Source organism: Pleurodeles waltl, chromosome 11 (assembly GCF_031143425.1).
Source record: "Pleurodeles waltl isolate 20211129_DDA chromosome 11, aPleWal1.hap1.20221129, whole genome shotgun sequence".
Classification (NCBI taxonomy): Eukaryota; Metazoa; Chordata; class Amphibia; order Caudata; family Salamandridae; genus Pleurodeles; species Pleurodeles waltl.
In genome coordinates, this window is record NC_090450.1 from 472,468,181 (window position 1) to 472,491,820 (window position 23,640).

A 23,640-nucleotide genomic window follows, 5' to 3' on the forward strand; every position below is an offset into this window, starting at 1 on the left:
TGTTGTGGAGTGTCATAGAGGAAGTAGAGTGGAGTGGAATGGATTAGAGTGGAAGGGGCATAAAGTGGAGGGGTGTAGAGTGGAGGAGAATGTTTGTAGAGTAGATTAGAGTGGAGTAAAGTGGTGTGGAGTGTCGCAGAGGGTGTTGCGTACAGTGTTATGGCTTAGAGTGTGGTAGAATGTCATAGAGTGGAGTGGCAGAGAACGGAGTAGAACGTCATTGAGAGTAGTGGTGTAGATTAGAGTGGGGTGGCATGGAGTAACATAGAGTGATGTGGAGTGCATTGTCATGGAGTTGCGCAAAGTGGAGTATAGTGGAGTGGCATTGAGTGGCACGGACTGGCATGGAGTGTTGTGGAGTGTCATGAAGGGAGTAGAGTGAAGTGAAATAGGTTGGAAGGGCATAGAGTGGAGGGGCATAGATTGAAGTAGAGTGTTTTACAGTGAAGTGGCGTAGAGTGGAGTAGGGTCTAGTAGAGTGGATTAGAGTGTCCTAGAATGTCACAGAGTGGAGTATAGTGTTGCACCGTAGAGTAGAGAGACATAGAGTATGGTAGAGTGTCGTGGAGGGAGTAGAGTGTTGTAGAGTGTAGAAGAGTGGAGGAGCATAGAGTGGATGAGAGTGTCGTAGAGTAGCATAGAGTGGCGTAGAGTAGAGTGACGTAGAGAGCGGTAGAGTGTTGTAGAGTAGAGTGGAGTAAAGTGGCATGGAGAGGCATATAGGGAGTTGTGTAGAGTGGAGTAGAGTGTTATAGAGTAAAGTCGCATAGAGTGCAGTAGATAGTCACAGAGTGGAGTAGCATAGAGTGCAGTGACATAGAGTGGAGTGTCTTTGAGTGGAGTGTCTTTGAGTGGTGTGTTTTTGAGTGGAGTGTCGTGGAGTAAAGTGCAGTGGCATAGAGTGGAGTACAGGGTTGTAGAATGGAATGGTGTCGAGTGGAGTAGACTGTTGTAGAGTGGAGTGGCAAAGGCTGTCGTAGAGTTGAGTGGCACAGAGTGGAGAGGCATAGAGTGGCTTTAGGGAGTAGAGTAGTGTAATGTGTCATAGAGTGGAGTGGAGTAAAGTGGTGTGATGTGCAGTGGCATTGAGTAAGTTGCATAGAGTGTCGCAAAGTGTCAGAGAGTGGCATAAAGTGGAGTAGAGTTTCAGAGTGTTATAGAGTGGAGTAGTGTGTTGTAGAGTGGCAGTTCGTAGACTGTTGACGAGTGTCATAGAGTGGAGTGGCACAGAGTGGAGTAGTGTGTCATTCAGAAGAGTGGAGTAAAGTGGCATGGTATGTGGTGGCATAGTGAGAGTAGAGTAGTGTGGCATAGAGTGGAATAGAGTGTTGCAGGGAGAAGTGGCATAGAGTGTAGAGTGGGGGTGTAAAGTGTGGTAGAGTGAAGTAGAGTTTTGTAGAGTGGATTGAATAGAGGGAAGCATAGTAGAATAGGGTAAAGTGTCACAGAGTGGAGTAGTATAGAATGGAGTGGAGTGTCCCAGAGTGGAGTGTCAGAGAGTAGAGTAGACAGGGTTCAAGTGTTGTGTGGTGGAGTGTTTGTTGTAAAGTCATGTCGTAGAGTGAAGTGGAGTAGAGCATCATGTCATAGAGCGGTGTGGTGTGGCATAGAGTAGAGGGGCATAGATTGGAGAGGCATAGAGTGGTGCATTGTAGAGTGTCATAGAGTGGAGGGGCATGGCGTGGAATTGAGTGTCGTAAAGTGGAGTGGCATGGCGAGTCATATAGTGGAGTGATATCTTGTAGAGTGGTGTACAGTAGAGTGGTGTAGGAAAAAATGGAGTGGAGTGTCATAGAATGGAGTGGTGTGCTTTGCGTAGCGTAGAGGGGCACAGAGTGGAGTAGAGTGTTGTAGAGAGGAGTGGTGTAGAGTGGAGTGGCGTAGCATGGAGTATGCATGGTGTGATAGAGCACTGCCATTACAGACAAGGCAGTTTCAACTGACACTACCATTAGATTTGGAGCTTCATACAGTTTTACTGCTAAAAGTACACAGCACAGGATCGATAAATGTGTAGAAATGTCATCATCTTGTGTATTGATTTGTTCGGGTCATGTTGAAATATTTATTTCCACAACACTTCAGAATCACAAAAAATGTACTTTATTTGTGCGTTCCCAATTCTAATATGTTCTGAAATATCTGCACATTTAATTTACTGACATTTAAATGTTGATGTGTTCTAGAAGAAAGCCCTTTCAAAGTATGATTGTCACATAAATCATCTCACTTTGAAGTCAGAGAAAGAAAACACCAAGCTCCTTTGAAGACTAAGCCTGACATTTGACCTCTGTCTTTGAATGCACAGCAGTTGGAAGAATCAAGTATATAGGCTATGCTCCGAGGGATGGATGAACTGAAGCTGGATAGCCTAAAAGAAATAAAGCCAGCAAATGGAAAGTGTTCCTGAGAATCTTGTTGTACATGGGATGTTTTGAGGTGATCCGTTAAGCGAGGTCAGAGAAAAAGGGTGTGTCAAAAAAGGTGCGTTTCCCATGTTAATACCCATAGGGATTTTGAACATGACTACAGCCCGAACTGCTAAATGAAGTTACACGGAATTTGGTAGAAAGGTAGCTTTTGGTCCAGAAAGAAGCCTTTCTAGGTCGAGCGCGTAAGCGCTTTGATCTGTTGTAAGTATTGTGGGCTTTTAACCATGCCCATCACTTTAATTCACAGGCTTGCCTTCCAAAAATCACTTGATGTCATTGGTAAAAAGAAAATGCTTTACGTTTGTCCCACCTTGGGGCGGTTTGTTTACCACCTTTGACACAGACCCAGTTACAGGGATAATTGCACGACTGCCGATATACTTCAGCGTGGGTGATCTACTTTTTTCTTTTGTGTGCCATCCATGACTGCCATGGCACTCACAGCACTCAGACCACCAACTCGGTCGGCTGTATCATTTTTACATTGTTTGCACTCTGATCTGGTTAGTACATGTTCTTTGCAGCAGGCATATTAATCCTGTGCACTACCTTATCATGGCTCGAAGCTTCCACTACACAAAAATACGTTCTCTATTCAGAAAGAACATAATTCGCCAGAGTTATTTTGACATTTTTCTATTACCTGCACTTTGTGATTTGCTAGTACCCATTATTTACAGCAGGCACAATAACCCTGTGCACTACTTTATGATGACTCCAAACTTCCACTAGACAAAAGTACGCTCTCTTGGATGCCAGTGAACTCACAGTGCTCAGAGTGTGAACTCAATTGGAGGAATTGTTTTTCAGCGTGGGTGAACTACTTTTTCCTTTTGTCTGCTCTCTGTGCTGCTATGGCGCTCACAGTGTGAACTTAGTCGGCTGTATCGTTTTTACATTATATGCACTCGGATCTGCTTGGTATACATTATTTGCAGCAGGCATATTAACCTTGTGCACTACCTTATGATGACTCCAAGCTTCCACTAGACAAAAGTACGTTGTGTCTCTAGAAAGAACATAACCCGCCAGAGTTATTTTTACATTTTTACATTACATGCGCCTTGTGATTTGTCTAGTACACATTCTTTGCAGCAGGCACATTAACCCTGTGCACTACCTTATGATGATTCCAAGCTTCTACTAGACAAAAGTAAGTTCTCTTGGCTGCCATAGCACTCACTGCGCTCAGAGCGCTAACACTATCGGCGGCATTGTTTTTACATTATATGCACTCTGATCTCCTTAGTACACGTTCTATCCTGCAGGCATATTAACCATGTGTGCTACCTTGTAATAACTCCAGGCTTCCACTAGACAAAAGGATATTCTCTCTCAGAAAGAACATACATTTCCAGAGTCTTTTTGACATTTTTACATTGTTTCTTTTGTCTTTCTTTTGTCTGCCATCCGTGGCTGCCATGGCGCTCACAGCGATCAGAGCATGAACTCAGTCAGCCGTATCGTTTTTACACTGTATGCACTCTGATCTGCTTAGTAAACGTTCTTTGCAGCAGGCATATTAACCCTGTGCGCTACCTTATCATGGCTCGAAGTTCCACTAGACAAAAGTTCGTTCTCTCTTTAGAAAGAACATAATTCGCCAGAGTTATTTTGACATTTTTCTGTTACAGGCACCTTGCGATTTGCTAGTACACGTTCTTTACAGCAGGCACATTAACCCTCTGTGCTACTGTATAATGATTCCAAGCTTCCACTAGACAAAAGTATGTTCTCTTGGCTGCCATGGAGCTCAAAGCGCTCAGAGCGTGAACTCGATCAGCGGCATTGTTGTTCTGCGTGGGCGAACTACTTTTTTCTTTTGTCTGCACTCCAAGCTGCCACGGCGCTCCCAGTGCAAACTCAGTAGGCAGTATCGTCATTACATTATATGCACTCTAATCTGCTTAGCACACGTTTTTTGCAGCAGGCATATTAACCCTGTTCACTACCTTATGATGACTCCAAGCTTCCACTAGACAAAAGCACGTTGTCTCTCCTGAAAGAACATAATTCGCCAGAGTTAATCTGACATTTTTACATAACATGCTCCTTGTGATTTGTCTAGTACACATTCTTTGCAGCAGGCACATTAATCCTGTGTGCTACTTTATGATGATTCCAAGCTTCCACTAGACAAAAGTAAGTTCTCTTGGCTGCCAAAGCACTCACAGCACTCAGAGCGCAAACTCGATCGGCTGGATTGTTTTTAAATTATATGCACTCTGAGCTGCTTAGTACACATTCTTTGCTGTAGGCATATTAACCATGTGTGCTATCCTGTAATGACTCAAAGCTTCCACTAGACAAAAGTATGTTCTCTCTCCAGAAGGAACATAAATCGCCAGAGTTTTTTTGACATTTTTACACTGTTTCTTTTGTCTTTCTTTTTTCTGCCATCAGTGGCTGCCAGCGCTCAGAGCACAAACTCAAACAGCGGTATCGTTTGTACATTGCGTGCACTCTGATCTGCTTAGTACATGTTCTTTGAAGCAGGCATATTAACCCTGTGGAGAACCTTATAATGGCTCGAAGCTTCCACTAGACAAAGGTACGTTCTCTCTTCAGAAAGAACATAAATCGCCAGAGTTATTTTGACATTTTTCCATTACATGAACTTTGTGATTTGCTAGTACACGTTCTTTACAGCAGGCACATTAACCTGTGTGCTACCTTATGATGACTTCAAGCTTCCACTAGACAAAAGTACGTTCGCTTGGCTGCCTTGGAACTCACAGCGCAAACTCGATCGGTGGCATTTTGTTTTTTACACTATATGCTCTCTGATCTGATTAGTACACAATCTTTGCAGCAGGCATATTACCCATGTGTGCTACCTTATGATGACTGCAAACTTCCACTAGACAAAAGTATATTCTCTCTCCAGAAATACCATAAATCGCCAGAGATATTTTGACTTTTTTACATTGCATGCACTTTGTCATTTGCCTAGTACACGTTTTTTGCAGCAGGCACATTAACCCTGTGCGTTACCTTATGATGCCTCCAAGCTTCCACCAGACAAAAGTATGTTCTCTCCCTAGAAAGAACATTACCCCTCTCCGCTACCTTATAATGAGTCCAGTCTTCCATTAGACAAAAGTACGTTCTTTCTCCAGAAAGAACATTAATCAACAGAGCTATTTTGACATTTTTACATTATTTGCACTCTGATATGCTTAGTACACATTCTTTGCAGCAGGCATATTAACCCTCTGCGCTACCATATGATGACTCCAAGCTTCCACTAGACAAAAGAACGTTCTCTCACCAGAAAGAACTAATAACCGCCAGAGATATTTTGACATTCTTACATTACATGCACCATGTGATTTTCCTACTACAAGTCCTTTGCAGCAGGCATATTAACCCTCTGTGCTACCTTATGATGACTCCAAGCTTCCACTAGACAAAAGTACATTCTCTCTCCAGAAAGAACATAAATTGCCAGAGTTATTTTTACATTTTTACATTAAATGCACTTTGTGATTTTCCTAGCACACGTTCTTTGCAGCAGGCACAATAACCCTCTCTAGTACCTTATAATGAGTCCAGGCTTCCGATAGACTAAAGTACATTCTCTCTCCAGAAAGAACATTAACCGTCTGCACCACCTTATAATTAATCAAAACTTCTACTAGATAAAAGTACGTTCTCTCTCCAAAAGGAACACTAATCACCAGTTATTTTGAAATTTTTACTTTATATGCACTATGATCTGCTTAGTACACGTTCTTTGCAGCACACGTATTAATTCTGGGACTTGCAGTTTTATTTTTATAACATGATACAAGCTGGAAACCTGCCCTTAGAGTAGTATTTGTAGAGTTGTCCAGCTCCCTCGTTCGATGTGTGATTCTCTCATTTAGGTAATGTTTCAGCTTTGCATTCTTGGACTTGTAGTTTTATTTTATAACGTGATACAAGCTGTGAATACTACGCAGAAACCTGACTTGATGAACTACACACTGTTGAGTCTGTGAAACTTGAGCTGTGTGTGCATGTATTAATAAAAATAACCTTGAGGAGAGCTTACAGTTGCTTATGCTGTACAATGGTCTATAGTTTATATCTGATATTTCAGTTCAAGACTTACTGAGGATCATTAACATCATGTGAGGTGGCTCTTCTCAAGTGTGTGAAAAATCATGGACATTTTGTTCGACTCCTCAGACTGCAGTAAAGTGACAGTGATCCAGTAAGCACACATTCTTGGAGTACAATTATTTATTCATTGCCCCACGGGCAATGTCGTCTGTACCAACTGCCAAGTAAATATGTTCTTCACCTGGGAGTGCTTGTGCTTTAAGGGCCTATTAAAAAAATATTCCAGTAGGCCTTCTAGTCTTTTAGTTATGTGCAAGGTCACTGTAATTAGGTGGCATAAAGGACTAAAAAACGTGGCAGGGTTGACCAATAATGTGGCAAAAAAGTCCAGTTATGCATTTACAATGCCAATAGTTCCAACTCAAGTAAATGCGAGACCTATTGCATTACAAATGCTTGTTCTTGTGTTAACGCTTCCCTTTATGATAGATTATTACTCATTGGGACTCGTTTTAGGCCGATGAATCTTTCGACCCTGTTGAGAGGCACCTTAGGACGAGATAGCTAATCAACATGTCAATTAATACGTCAATAATGTCATCAATATTTATCACAATAATACATTTCACTTTAGTCAAAGACATTAATCAAACTCAAGACACCACCATGACCTTGCAGTCATGAATAACCACACCAGTTTAGTATGAATTTAGTGATATTTATTCCCTATTGGTTACAATACTACTAGCAAGTTTATTAATCTCAAAACCGAGAAAACACAATAGCATAGTCACAATGTGGCAACTCTGATAAGATTTCATCAAAGCAAGAATCACAAACATCAGAACAAAGCAAAGTCTGAACATAGGCTATCCTTAGCAGAGTATCGTTAACAAAGCATAGATTCAGTCATTTGTCTATATGCAACAGTTTGGTGAACCCTCTCAACTAACCTCTAATTAGCATTTGCATGTTGGGCTTCATGCAAAACAATTTAGTAACACAAAATTGGAAAAATCTAGCTATGGTCTCTGTCAAAAGAAAAAAAAGCATTTCTACAAGCGCGATGAACTTTATGAGAACGGATCTACTATGGTTACATTCAGATTCTAGTTTGAAGAAAACAAGAGTTCATGTCCTTTAGCAAGTCAGCACACTGCATGTTTAGAAAAACACATTTAATATGAGAGTCAGGCAGCTAGGCCTCCACTCATGCTAACTAAAGCCTAAAAGATTTATTAACAAGAATCTAATGCATTTAACCTTTCAGCATTAAAGTAAAATCACAATTTAATAAACATTTCACCATTATTAGTCAGTTTCATTAGTCCCAGTATACATTGACGGCCACTCCCTGTGGTCACATTTCAAGTGCACGTTTTAGCAAAAACATGTTAATACAGTTTCTATGCGGCATCATTTTACATTAGTTCATAAACATTTCATGTTAATATAGATTATATAAGCTACCCTCCCTCACTTGTTTTGTGTAAACCCGTTCAGTAGTTTTTGAGATATTAAAATAAAAAGAAATATAGGTATCTAGAGGTGTGAATAATAATGAGCTCATGCAGAGAAATGCACAGCTCTGGCTTCCAACACTTCAACCATGGGTTTGGGTGGATATAGGGGTTGGGTACAGGGCCTGGCCACACATTTCCCAGGACCACCTTTCCAATACTCCAATTGTATAACCAAGTTTTTCCTTTTGGACATTTAACTGCCCAGGTTTAGTTAAATTCAGCTATCAGGACTTACTCTATGAGGTGGTAGTGGTTAGAGACCCATGTACAGCATGACACAAATAAATAACACATGATAAGTTTAATGTATGCTAAGTAGTATAGCGTAGAGGTGAATACAACATTATTAAAAATTACGTGAAATAGGCAGAAATACTACACACTTTATTGGGCTGACATATCTCCCTCAAAGCATTAATAGGACTTTGTGAGCTAGTCAATACATTTTCTACTAAAATTGAGCTTTAAGGTAAATGTTATCCTATGTAGGTATGTGTCTGATGGTCTGAGTCACCTTTAGGTCTCACCAAATTAATTACAGTACTCGTAAACAGCTCTCATTCAGTGGGGCATCTCTCTGTCCTATCTCTAATTGCTTTGACTCTTCCACAAGTCAGAGGGGCTGAAACTCTGTAGCTCAGTTTCCAGCAAAAGTAGTCCATAGGTGTCTTTGTCTGAAAACCCTACTACCCAAACAAGACCCAAGTCTCACAGTAACCTAACAAGAAGGTTTAGGGTGCCAAAGCAAGTTACATCATTGACTCAGTGTCCGATCAATCAATGGCTGATGTCCAGCATGATAGACTTCAGGGTGACATCAGCTTCAGACCTAACTGGTCTCACAGTCCTTAAAAGTATTTTCAAGAGGGCGTTACCAGACGTCATCGAAAAACAAGCATTGGCAAACCCAATATGTCTGGCTTGCATTACGTACGAGCTCTGCAGAAAGTGACCTGATAATACCTGCCTTCATGGAGGGCTGCTGAGAGAGTGCAATCTGCACGGCTGCTCACCTCTAGTGCAAAGCCCCTGCCACGGATAAAGAAGCTGCTTCTCCTGCTGACGCATCTGAGCCCGCTGTGTGCTGTAATGAACCACTTTGCCTCATCACCAAATGCATAATATAAAGCTGATGACACAGTGTAACCATCCATGGCTCCATATTGATTATATGAACACTCATAACAGGCAGATAAAGGGGTCTCTGTTAGCCACCCAACAAAATGGATGAGCATGTCGTACCAAAAAGGAGACCTGGGACCTCTTTGGCATAACTTATTGCCCCCATTGCAAGGTATAGTATATAACCACGTGCCCACTGCTGAATATTGCGACATGTCCTCCTTATTCATCACCAGTGCTTACCTGACGTGCGGCTGCCGTCACCCAGTGCTTCCGTAAAACTCTTCACCCAGCTCTTCCCAAGCCACATCGCATAGCTTAACCTTTACTTCCAAAATGCACAGCAAAATGTGCTCCCTTTGTGCACATTACCCTCCAACGTAGCACTTGGCATTACCTTGTGCCACCTTCTCACATCACACAGAGGTCTTTCCTATATGTCACCTCTTTCTCCACTAAACATGGGTGTGACTTCTGGTCTGCATGAGTGCACGCATATATTTATAGCTGTGTTTACATAGAGATGTAGGGATGTGTGTACACTTTCTGGCTGCATTCATGGATGCCTACAGGTTAGTTGCACTTAGGCATGTTTGTATAGCTCATGACTGTATATATGGATGTCTGTATGCTATTTGGTCTTTCTGTCTACCTATGTTTGTATGTTTGTGTGCATGTATTGCTGTATGTCTGTTGCTCCGCATGAATAAAGCCTATAGGTGTGGTGGACTGTGTGTGTGTGTGTGTGTGTGTGTGTATGGTGTATGTGGTCCTTCATGTTGAGTACCTCTGTATGCATTAACTACGTAAAATATAAACCTATTGATTTTGTCAAGGGTTGGTTTTTAATGTCCAGAATTTACTTTATTTGTATGTCTGTTGTGGTATGAGGTGCGCAGTTATGATCACAGTATTATTTATGCTTGCGATCTTACTAAGGGATTCAGAGGCAGATTTATTAAATGACACTGTAAACTCAGCAAAGCAACCAAATTTGGTGTGATGTGTCCTCTGGGGGAGAAAGCAGTGCAGAGTATATTTACAAAATACAGTGTGCATCTGATCTCTACCTCCACACAAACAGGCTGCCTAGCAGTATACACAAACAGTTGCACCATAGTGAATAGGTTTGTGTGTCGTGTCTAGCATTGGTTTTACAGAAGGATGCCATTGTATACAAATCCTCAATTTAGTTATTTTATATCATTTCACACATCGGATGTGTGCTGCACAATGCAGCATTGGATCTCCCAAGTTCCATTCATAGAACTCACCCTTGTGTAAAATAGCCCCAGGTAGCAATAAGCACTATTTGTGCTACAAAAAGATCTGCTTTCCAGCGTAAAAAAGTTTTGCTCTGGAAAGTTAATACTTTATCAAGGCTTTGCACAGCTTCGCTTCAGTCTACGTGACTTTGCACTGGTTGTAACCATTGGAAATTCTACCTTTTAGCTTCATCATTTTATGTCTCTATACATATTCTATTGAACCTCAGGTTATTTATTGTATCTCGTCTGGAGGCTCAAAGTGTCACAAGGGAGAGGCAGCAGTACCCAAGAGTCTCTAACTACTACCAGAAGCACAGGTAGTGTATATCAGTGTTACACTGAGCATGGGACTCCATATCCCAGGAGGCATCCCTCCAGTCACCTGTTCAAGACACACCCTAGCATACCCTGCACAGCGCCAATATGCTCGGGTGTGCGACTCATTCTTGTTGTCTTTCTTAGGCTCTCTTCAATACCCTGGGAGTTGCCTGTTCCTCCTGTGCAGGGTAATGTTAGATGCACCAGTGTGAATAGTTCTTGCATTCTTCAGTAATTCGTAATCTGCCTGCCAGCCATTGGTTGTTTTTAACTGCAGCCAATGGCACACTGCCGACAGTGCTGGGCAGCCCATCAGCATCAAGAGATTTCTATGTTATACTCAGATGGCTCATATATTTGGAGTGCAGAGTTGGCAACTCTTCCTGTAATATCTCTTCTTATCGTTTACAAGCTCTCGACCCATGGACTGCTGCTTGCTCCTTGTGTCCTGAGCTCCCCCTACTAGGTAAAGACACACGCTCACGAATGGAGTACCTTACAAGAAATGTGTACAGTGTTACAAACCATAAGGGCTTGAGGTGGAGGAAGACCTCAAATCCGATGAAAAGCCTTCTTATGGTTCTGGCTGCACCCTCTGGGCCAGTCTGGTGGAGCTGTTGGAGGAGTAAACCTCACGTATTTCAGTACACTGATGAAAATTAAGCGAATGGGAATTGCTCTCAATCCGGGCTAATGTAAATGCGGAGTAAGCCAGAATCTGACCTTTGAACATTAGTTCCAGTTCACTTGAATTTGTCCAGTGCAAAGCAGCAAAACACAGGTCATAGATCATTAAAAAGGGAATGTGCATTCTGAAGGTTCCAGCTAAACAGCCGTGTATCAAGTTCCTAAATGAACCTGGATGTTAATTAGGGCTGGGCAGGTACATGCTGGCTTTCCATTTGGTGGTGCTGCCAAAGCCCTTGTGGCTCATGGGGCTATATCACATAGATTGATATGCTGCTAATTTTAGACAAAGGACCTTATTTAACGTTTGGTGGATGGGGTACTCTGTCAAAACACGGTGGATAACAAATCGTCCCAAAACATTTGTACCAGTACAAGTCAAATGTGTGCTAGTTATCACTGCCTTGTGAATCGCACGTATCAGACAGACAGCTGGTTCGGTGGATATGTGAATCGATAGAAGGATGGATGTATGGATAGGTGGATATCTGGATGGACAGATGCATTAATGAATGGTAAGCCAAAACTCAGAAAGATGACTGAATAATGATTGGTCAGAGAGACTAATAGATGCCTAGGAAAGAGGGAAAGATGGTCACATGATGGATAGATGGGCAAATGGATGGAGGTATAATCTGATGAATTGGTTTTTTGTTGATAGCTGAGTGGATTGCATTCCCATTCATCTTGATAAAGTTTCATTTCATCAACTGACATGCTAACTGATCCATTCTCTCCTTAGGAAACATCTGCTCTGTCAGTCAACTTTAATAGACCTAGCACCCGACCTGCATTGTAATGTGCCTTCAGATCTGAAACCCATGGCATTCATGTCCAGGTTCTCTCGAAGCAGCTCCAAGTCTCCAAGCAGAAGGTCCACGGAGAACTCAAGCCCACCTGTCCTCAGCGTCTTCGAACTGGAAAGGCTTCTTTACACAGGCAAGACATCCAGCAATCATGCTGATGAGGTTTGGCCCAGCCTGTACCTTGGAGACCAGTATGTATCCACTATCAGGGTAACACTATAAGATTATGAAAGTTTGGGTGGATGAGCTTCTGGCTGTTAAGTTGAAGAGTTTGTGGTCTCTTCATACTGCAAGGGCGAGTATCCTAAGTGGGTACTGTCATTTGCTACACATTTCTCAGGACCACCACTTATATTTTAATTGTATAACCAAGTTTTTCCCCTTGAGGCACTTGACTGTCCAGGTTTAGTCAAATTGAGCTAAACAGGGCTTATTCTATGAGGTGGTTAGAGATCCATGTACAGGATGACATAACGAATACCACACAATTCAATGTAGGCTAAGTAGTATAATAGTAACTAGGAATACAACATTTTTTACTGTTAAGTGCAATAGGCAGAAATACGATACACTCAATACTTTATAGTGTTAAAATATGCCCCTCCCCCCCACCCAAAAAAAAACATTTATAATATTTTGTGGGTTATCCTTTGTGGATATGTTTCTGCTCTTCGCAGTCAGCACTGGGACTCACCAAATTAATTGCAGTGTCTGTAACCAGCTCTTATTCAGTTGGGCGTCTCTCTGCTCTTACTCTAGTGGCTTTTACTCTCGAAGAAAACTTGCACAAATCAAAGGGGTTTTAACCCAGTAGTTCAATAGCAACTTTGTACCAAAACACTACTGCCTAAACAATAACCCGACACTGGTCTAAAATGGAGTTTTAGAGCGTCAAGGAAATTTCCATCAAAATCTCAGTGTCCACTCAAAGAGAGGTGGTGCACATCAAATAGCTGGTGTCCAGCGTGATAGACTTCGTGGTGAAATACGTTTTTAGACCCAACTGGTCTCACAGTCCTTAAAAGTATTTTAAGAGGGTCAAAGGCAGCAGAGGATTAGTCCCCACATGGTTTTCAAACTTTAAGGGTCCTTATTTTGACAAGAGCTATAAGCCGTCATATATTTTTAGATGACACTGGAAGCTGTGAGATTTGCAAACTTCTCTTCAGCTAACGACTTGCCATTTTCTAAGTGGGAAATTAAATGGGCAAGTATGGTTCATCTGAGACTTCAAAATGCAATATACTCAAGCCTGCACATGATAGAGAAATGGTTCAAGTGGATCACGTGAATGGCCACACCCCAAAGGCAAGAACGAAGAGGAAAAAGCATAATGTTCTTCGTGTGGTGAGGAGGGCACATACAAACAACCTTATGTACTAGCAGGCCAGGCACAGTGCACGCCCTTGACATATGTTGTAAAAATGAAGAGACAGAACCTCAAACCCAGACGAGGCTTTGTCTTTGGTTTTTACTTCTGGATAATTTTCTTTTTTCCATATGTTTATTAAAACAAAACTGCTATGATTGTATTCTACCAGAATATTGTGGATTAAATATCATCTGATAAAAATCTTGTGTCTGAAATATCATTCACACAAAATATCTCCCTATTAGAGGTTAATAATAGAAAACGTGTATCCAATTGGACGATATTTTTATCAATATTTAGGACATGATGTTTGTTTCTGACAATATTTTTGTCAATGATACTCTGACATGCATCGGCACATACCTTAGGTAAGCACAACATACAACAAATGAAAATGTTTGCATAGCAAAATCAGCAGCACCTAAACAGATTAATGAGTTGGGAAACTGTCCAGACCAAATATGTATTGAAACGAGTAGTGCTGCAGGGATCTTGTTTTCCCTAGCTAACTCGAACCTACATGCAAACTTACTTCCCATCCGAGCCATGTGTATATGTTCCAGGAAGGCAGGGGTCAGCTCCTCCCCTTGCGGGCCATTAAATTATTCTTCTCCTCAGGCTAAGGACGCAGCAATAAAATGTTTCAAAGGGCTAGGCTCATACCCGGTCCAACAGGAAAACAGCAACTCGCTCCGGACTCCTGAAAACATTGTCCCAGCACCGATATACAGAGTACCTTTGAATTCTGCTGAAGTGTAAGCACTGGTTTGAGGGGAGTATAACTCACAAGTGGGAAGCATACATCAAAAAGTGCAAACCTTTTGTAGATGTTACTCTCTTCTTCCAGTTAGGAAGAAGTGAATCATTGCCTTTACCTTCACAGGCTTTTCCAGGCTGATAGTGTAATTTAAAATGGTCAAGGCTGAATGTGTATTAGAGCCTGACTTGGCTCGCCCCAGAGCTACTGAAAGAAAGCAATAGCCTGCTCAGTGCATGTACAGAGGTGAGTTTCAGAAGCAGGAGGAAACTTACAATGGAATGGAATGGAATGGAGAGATATTCTCCTCCAGCCAGCATGACAACTCCAAAATCAGGGAGGGGATGCTTAACTGAGGGATGGTCCTATGTAATTCCAACAAGGCTGAAAAAAACATGCAGGAAAACCACTATCTTGTACACCTATGCACACAGTGTCTCAAATTGGATGCGATCTCCACATTGCACACAATGGGGAAGGCAAATATGTCACCCATAAGGAGGTAGAGGATGCCATTTATGGAGGACTTAACTGATCTCTAGAGGAACCTTTAATAGGTAGTCTCCCCTCCAAGTGCATAGGTAAAATGGTCTGCACCCCAGAACTATAATTTACTGCCACAAAAAGTCACCTTATAGTCCAGCAGTATCCACACAATTTAATTGGGAGTGTACTGAAGTTGTATCCCCTAGCTCCTCCAGTGGGCTCATTGACTATTGAGTTCACTGGAGGAAATCCATAAACGTAGTTAAAAAACAATAAGGCTGCCATTAAAAGACATGCAGAGGGCTTCTGACATAAAACAGAAAGGCAAATATAAATCATGTACTTTTGAAGCTATCACTTCATTTTTACTGTCCAGTTCAACCCTCCCATCTTGAAGCCTTGCACAGAGATTTGTCACTCATCACACCACACTTTGCTTCTGCCCCACAAGTACAACATAGATTGCCCTGCAGAAGTGGGTTATTTGAGTCTGTATCGTTTTGTCCTGCTATTTAAATATCAATCCACTCCCCTGTCCTAGAACATTGCGTAAAGTTGGAGGAAAGATCCCAAATTTGTAATACATCTATGGCTATACCCTTAGCAGCTATGCATTTTAAAGCATACCTTGCTTCCACTTGCTAATGGCATAAAGTGATCAATCTTCTCCAAAAGAGAATTCCTATTGTGAGAATTTGTTTTATGGCTATGTTTTGAGAAGCTCAGCCACCGAGCACACCTATTGTTTGCAATGTATATACAGTGCATTCGGGGTGCATCCCTTTCAATCATTGTCTTTCTTGCCATTTTTCGGACATTGTTTAGAGAATTTCGAAATCATCCCATCAGAGTAGTCATTTCTCACCAAATTCTACTGTCTGTTTGTTATGCTATGCTGTGTTAGGTTATGTTGTGTTGGGTTGTTTTGGGTTGGGGAGCATGACTGATCATCCATGAGGGTATGGAATCCAGGCACTGAGTAGGGCAGACCTGAGTGGGAAGGAAGAGATCATGTCTGTTTCATCTGGAAGAGTAATGTTGTGAGGTTCCTTTGGAAGTCCATGAGGAAGGGGTGCTTCTGAGGTGTTGTAGGAGGTTGTTGCAAGTCTGGGCTGCGAGGTTTGTCACAAGGTATCCTCTGCTTCTGGCCTTCTTGATACGAGGGAGGTATGCTATTGCATGGGATGCAAATCAAAGGCGTCTGGTGGATTGGTAGATGTTGAGGCAGTGGTTGAGGTACGCTGGGCCAGTGTTGTGGAGAGCTTTGAAGACATGGGTGAGTAGCTTGAATATACATATGGAAATTGTTGAGGTGTGGAAAGACGTGGTTATTTCGTGGGATGTTCAGAATGAGACTGATGGCAGTGTTCCGGGTGGCTTGGAGTCAGCATTTAACATGGGCTGGGATTCTGAAGTAGAGCGCGTTTCCGTAGTCAAGTCCACTCGTGATAAGAACCTGGGTGACTGTTAGTCTGATATTAAGTAGCATCCACTTGATGTGTACGCATGATGAGGCAACGGCAATATCTGTCTGCTCATGGAGACGTTGATTTCCAGGATGATCCTGAGGTTCTTGCCATGGTCGGTAGGGGTGGGTGGGGTGCCAAATTCAGAGACCCACTAAGAGGCATTCTAGGGGGAGTGGTGTTGCCAAAGAAAGGACTTTGTTTTTGGCTGTGTTGAGCTAGAGGCAGTTATTTTTCATCCATGCAGCGATGTTGCTCATGCAGTTGGCGAAGTCTGCTTTAGCATTGCTGATTAAGTTGGTAAGGAAGAAGATGAGCTGTGTGTTGTCGGCATAGGATACTATGTTGATGCTGTGGGGTATGACGATGTCAGTGAGGGGTTTCATGAAGATGTTGAATAGTGTTGCGCTGAGCGACAATCTTCAAGGGACTCTGCAGATGAGTTTTATGAGTTCTGAGGTGTAGGGTGGAAGTGTAACTCATTTAGTTCTGTCTGTGAGGAAGCAGGATATCCACTTGCGGGTCGGTACACAGATACCCAAGTGTTGAAGCTTTCTGATGAGTGAGTTGTGGGAGACCATAAAGCTGCGAAAAAGTCAAGTAGGATGAGTGCAGAACTCACTACCAGCCAGCATTAGAAGCATTAAGAAGCATATGCACTTCTGAAGAAAGCTGAAAACTTGGCTGCTTCCTAGATACCTAGATAAATTCACGAACTGCAGACAATCAAACCCAGAAAACAATCACACCCTCAAGTGCAACCTTCAGCTTGCAACTCACAGATTGCAAACAACTCAATCAGCACAATGCTTTCATTATAAAGGTAAGCAAAAACAGGGTTAGCGCTACATGTTTATGCCCTTCCATAGATAACTGTTATAGCCCACAATAATACCAAAACTATAATACGCAGGAGTCAGCAACAAATTGTAACTTACAACTATTAAAATACACATAATAATAATTCACATAATACATATCAGCTGTGAGGGTTGTTCATCGCTAGCACTGTACAGCCAATAACAAGACATCACCCCATAAACAGGCATGGAATAAATGAGATCTGTCACACACTACTGGACAGTTTTTGCGGACTTTAATATAGTCCATTCACTGCTAGTCACAAATATCTACACTGCCTGTTCTTTACATCTGACATAGACACTCAGATCTGAGATGATAATAAAAATGCCCATCTTTACAGATCCCTTCACTTCTCTCGACCTCCAACATGCCAGCTCAGGGCTACAAATATACATAAAATGTCAGACTGGACAACCCAGTACAGTAATCAGCTACGCAGGCTACATCATATGAAATACCATAAATGGCACTGCAGAGCTGTTCAAAGCTAACAACATTTTGAAAACTTACAGGCTGTGTATCTATTCTTACACTTCATCATCCAACACACTGTTATGAGCTGCGTCTCACAACACAATAGCCACACCTTGGTGGTCATCACACAACACATGGAAACACTTCCCACATAGGATCAAAACCAAAACATCATCTTTGCACCCATGCACCCTACATTGTGTAGCATGCTACTCATGTCAACAAGTACTTCAGCACCACATAGAAGGATATTCAGTGCTGTATATATATATATTCTGTAATACAATACAATGCATTACTTAGGGAGGTGATCAATTTCCCTTTCCATCCTAGAAAACAGATTTCTGCTACTTCTTGGCTTAGATACAACTCCAACCAGTATCTTGCTGGAAAGAGGCAGGTGAGGACTTTATGAAGGTGGGTATTCACTAATTTAGATGTCTAATCACAGCCTGGAATACCCTCAATCACATTCCTGGAGTGGGATTCATAGGGATGGAGAACTCTGCCCTTGTGGCAGAGCTCTCACCACACGCAAATGGGTCTACACCTGCCAGTTAGCCCTCTGTGAAGTCCTGGCAGGTGTAACTGAAGTAATTTAATTTGCAAACTTATGTTTATGGATGAATTGACCTTTGTGAATAAGTGCTTACATTGTGAAATTTGCAATGTTGTGAATGAGTGAATGATTGCTGATGAGGTGTGCTTAACAGATACACTTGCCACTTGCATGCTACTGTGCACAAAGGTGCGCAAATTTTTGACAGCAAATTCATATGTCAAGTAGTGGTAATGTCAGATTGATGTAGGAACATTTCATAGCTATTGTCTGAAACCTTATGGGCCACTTAAGATTTAGGGATACACTTCCTGTTTTTTTAAAGATATTTAGTGCGTAATTTTTATCCTTCAAAACAGCTGCCACAAGTGCCTTACTAGAATACAATCAAAAAAGTATTTATGAAAAAACAGATCATTACATAATACACACTATGTGTAGGGCTACCTTGATGTGCTACCAAAGTATGTTTTGTTATGCAGGAAAGCTATATCACAAGTCTCCTGACAAGTGCTCTACGTGATCATGACATTTTTCTCACAAATACATTGCTAAACAAATTTGAGCGAGCTGGATAATCCTAAAATGGTACTTCTTTGGACATGGGTGGCTACCGCCCATATAATCAGGCTACAAAAGTCCTGAGAGTTGGTGGCAGCTGATTGTGGAAGTGGGGAACAACTCTTTGTACCTGTACATCCCCTGCTCTGCTGCTCTCTGTCTCTTCCCCTATTCCTTCTTCTCAGGATTTCATCTCTCTCTCTTCCTCTCTCCTCTCTTCTCAGGATTTAGGCCTGATTAGGACTACCAGTAATTACCAGTAGTTCAGATAAATTCAAAAATCCCAACCATCACTTTTTTTTAGTATGCTTCAGTAAAAAGCCCTAAGTCTGTTGGCTATATCCAGACATGGGCCCTGTTCCCACTTTGCCACTGGAGCCAAGCTGCACCTGAGTTATGAGCCCCAACTAGGGACATATGGTCTTGAGTTGCTTGCAGGCAGGTCGCTTCCTCATCACCACTGCTCCGGTAAGTGCTGCCATTGTTTGGGCTTGTTTGGGCTTGTTTGGGCTTGTCTGGGCTTTTTGTGGTTTGTTTGGGCTTCTTGGCTTCTCCTCTCCCGGAAGGCCCCGCCCCCTCCCTCCCCCTCAGAGCTCTTCCCACTCCTGACTCCTGCTGCCCTCGCACTTCCATTGGAGGTTTCCCTCCCTCCTCCCAGCTGCCACGCCCTCCCACCTCCCCTCTTATGCCGGCCGCAGCACGAGGTTAGAAGCGACCTCTGACCCTGCATCCTTGCAGGCAGGTTGCTTCCTCCTCACCACTGCTCCGGTAAGTGCTGCCATTGTTTTGGGCTTGTTTGGGCTTGTCTGGGCTTGTCTGGGCTTGTTTGGGCTTGTTTGGGCTTCTTGGCTTCTCCTCTCCCGAAAGGCCCGCCCCATCCCTCCTCCTCAGAGCTCTTCCCGCTCCTGACTCCTGCTGCCCCCGCCCCCGCACTCCCATTGGAGGTTTCCCTCCATCCTCCCAGCTACCACTCCCTCCCACCTCCCCTCTTATGCCGGCCGCAGCGCGGACGCGCCGCTGGCGCACCGAAGGCGCACCAAAGGCAAGCCCGTCTGCGCCCGTCCGCGCCAAGACCGTGCCCAGCGCCAGACCCCCTGGCCAACACGTCTCCTACACCACCAAACACCTTTACACTGCCAACGAACTCCACGCCCTTAATCCAGGGCGCTCCTCCATCTGCTTCCAGTCCACACCGAAGCGCACCAAAGGACCCTTCTCAAGCAAAGCCTCCAATTTCATCTGCAACCTAACCTCTAAACTCCAAATCAAAACAGACAACAGCCTAAGAAGCATCCTACTTAACACCTGCTCTGTCCACAAACATGCAATTGAACTCTGGGACCTCCTGACCACATACTCACCCGACGTCGCATTCCTCACCGAAACCTGGATGAATTCGGCCTCAGAACCAGAGGTAGCCATAGCCATACCAGAAAACTACAAGATCACCAGAAGAGACCGAATCAACAGACCAGGAGGAGGAATCCCCATAGTCCACAAAAACACCATAAGAGTCTCCACCAACTCCTACGACACCATCAACTCCGCCGAGCACCTCCACTTCAAAATCCACATCAACACCAACAACACACTAAGAGGAACACTGGTCTACAAGACCCCCTGGACCCACACCGCAGTTCTGTGATGGCATCGCCGACGCCATCAGCCACCAAGCCCTCGCCTCAACAGACTACATCCTCCTTGGTGACCTAAACTTCCACCTAGAAAATAACAACGATATCAACACCACCAACCTAATCGACAACCTCGCCAACTTCGGCCTCAAGTAACTCGTCACTACACCCACCCACTCCGCAGGCCACACACTCAACCCCATCTTCTCAGCCGGCAACCACGTCTCTTTCAGCCACACATTCCGCAGAAACCACAGCATTGAGACTGTAGCTTTCCTACTTTTTTTTTTATATAGGCCCTTAAATATTTGGACATGATTTATGAAATTAACAGTCCCTTCTATGCACCAAAGTGAAAATTGCACTCAACAGTTCAAGAAATAACACTTCTGTTAGCATGTGATTGAACCTAATGTATGAAAAGTCATTAATATTCAGCTCACATTTTCTTTCCAAAAGAGTTAACCTTAAAATCAACATGAAATGTTTCACTTTGATAACAATATTTCCTCTGCAAAAACAAATGTACCTTCACATGAGAGCACCTTCAAAGTATTCATAGGAGGCAAGAATTGTCTTTTTTTTAACAATTCCCACCAGGTGAGCCATTCAAATTCTGCCACATAATCAATTAAATACTTCCAATACTAGACTTTCAAATACCTCATACGTGTTTCCAAGAAGATGAAGCACAGGGTGGGGGGACAGTTAAATTACAGGATTTGGAAATTTGGAATAAGGAGAAGAGTAAGCAAGAGGGAGCTAAATTATAAATTAGGGGGGATCCATTGATGCTTTTAGAGCCCAATTAGAGAAACAGGGTTGCAGAGGAAAAAGCTAAGACAAGTTGTATATATGGAGAGTGAGAAATTAAATGGATTTCTGAGAATGAGCAAATACAAATCTTAAATCTTAAGCATGCATTTTAGTGAAAAAAAATAAGAACCAGGGAGTCCTAGAATCAGAAGATAAAGTAGTACAAAAAGGAAAATATCAGTTTTGAATAAGACTTTTTTCAGGATTAAATGTGATAGGGTGGCAATTTTTTCTGGCATAACTGAAATCTTTATCTAGACTCAACAGAAATGCAAAGTAAATAGGAGGGAGACTGTATTCAGGGAGTGATGGAAGGAACTCCACTGGAATTAGTGTTTTGCAGAGTAAATGAAAATGAAGTAAGGGAGATATAAATCTGAGATGCATCTACATTAATGTGACAGTACTGACTGACAATGGAAAAACTACAAGGTGATACATGGAATGCTTGAACTAATCTCAGTCACTGGCAATCATTCGGGTCGCATCCAAATCCATTGTTTTTGCCCACCAAGTTTGGACCCAGTCATATGCAAATCAGTCTTGACCGTGCTCCTCTTGGGAACAGTACAGCCTGTCAGACCAGGTCCTCACATAACTGGAACCCGAGCAACCTAAGACCATTTAAGCCTTAGTTAGGGCTTTTCAGCCAGATGTAGCTTGGTTCTACTGGCACAGTGAGCCTGTGACCCATGTCTGGGCCTACCCGATAGACTTAGAGCATCAAAGGCAAAACCAACAAGGTGATGAATGGAATCCTTGAATTAATCTCAGCCACTGGCAATCATTCGGGCCACCTCCTAATCCATTGTTTTTTTCTCACAATGCCACCTCAGTTTGGTCCCAACCATATTCAGATCAGTCTTGACTCTGCTCCTACTATGAACAATCCAGCCCAAACTGCCAGATCGGGTCCTCTCTGAACTGGAACACAAGCAACCCAGGACTAGTGTAAGGAAATGCCTCCTTGGCATGGTTGCCCCCTGACTTTTTGCCTTTGCTGATGCTATGTTTACAATTGAAAGTGTGCTGAGGCCTGCTAACCAGGCCCCGGCACCAGTGTTCTTTCCCTAACCTGTACTTTTGTATCCACAATTGGCAGACCCTGGCATCCAGATAAGTCCCTTGTAACTGGTACTTCTAGTACCAAGGGCCCTGATGCCAAGGAAGGTCTCTAAGGGCTGCAGCATGTCTTATGCCACTCTGGAGACCTCTCACTCAGCACAGACACCCTGCTTGACAGCTTGTGTGTGCTAGTGAGGACAAAACGAGTAAGTCGACATGGCACTCCCCTCAGGGTGCCATGCCAGCCTCTCACTGCCTATGCAGTATAGGTAAGACCCCCCTCTAGCAGGCCTTACAGCCCTAAGGCAGGGTGCACTATACCATAGGTGAGGGTACCAGTGCATGAGCATGGTACCCCTACAGTGTCTAAACAAAACCTTAGACATTGTAAGTGCAGGGTAGCCATAAGAGTATATGGTCTGGGAGTTTGTCAAACACGAACTCCACAGCACCATAATGGCTACACTGAAAACTGGGAAGTTTGGTATCAAACTTCTCAGCACAATAAATGCACACTGATGCCAGTGTACATTTTATTGTAAAATACACCCCAGAGGGCACCTTAGAGGTGCCCCCTGAAACTTAACCGACTATCTGTGTAGGCTGACTAGTTTTAGCAGCCTGCCACAAACCGAGACATGTTGCTGGCCCCATGGGGAGAGTGCCTTTGTCACTCTGAGGCCAGTAACAAAGCCTGCACTGGGTGGAGATGCTAACACCTCCCCCAGGCAGGAATTGTCACACCTGGCGGTGAGCCTCAAAGGCTCACCTCCTTTGTGCCAACCCAGCAGGACACTCCAGCTAGTGGAGTTGCCCGCCCCCTCCGGCCAGGCCCCACTTTTGGCGGCAAGGCCGGAGAAAATAATGAGAAAAACAAGGAGGAGTCACTGGCCAGTCAGGACAGCCCCTAAGGTGTCCTGAGCTGAAGTGACTCTAACTTTTAGAAATCCTCCATCTTGCAGATGGAGGATTCCCCCAATAGGGTTAGGATTGTGACCCCCACCCCTTGGGAGGGGGCACAAAGAGGGTGTACCCACCCTCAGGGCTAGTAGCCATTGGCTACTAACCCCCCAGACCTAAACACGCCCTTAAATTTAGTATTTAAGGGCTACCCTGAACCCTAGAAAATTAGATTCCTGCAACTACAAGAAGAAGGACTACCCAGCTGAAAACCCCTGCAGCGGAAGACCAGAAGACGACAACTGCCTTGGCTCCAGAAACTCACCGGCCTGTCTCCTGCCTTCCAAAGATCCTGCTCCAGCGACGCCTTCCAAAGGGACCAGCGACCTCGACATCCTCTGAGGACTGCCCCTGCTTCGAAAAGACAAGAAACTCCCGAGGACAGCGGACCTGCTCCAAGAAAAGCTGCAACTTTGTTTCCAG

General features: G+C 43.3%; 1 protein-coding gene across 2 annotated transcripts in view; it reads left to right on the forward strand.

Annotated features, from left to right (window-relative positions):
• DUSP26 (dual specificity phosphatase 26) overlaps positions 1-23,640 on the forward strand; it is an 86,433-nt gene that overhangs the window by 18,953 nt on the left and 43,840 nt on the right. The window contains exons 1-2 of one of the 2 annotated variants that reach the window (XM_069213810.1): positions 2,311-2,484; positions 12,140-12,394. In XM_069213810.1, coding sequence (XP_069069911.1) covers positions 12,219-12,394 — 176 coding nt within the window. In that variant the 5' untranslated portion in view covers positions 2,311-2,484; positions 12,140-12,218. Of the gene's footprint in view, positions 1-2,310; positions 2,485-12,139; positions 12,395-23,640 lie in introns of those variants that run through there. The other variant, XM_069213809.1, reaches the window with a different exon arrangement.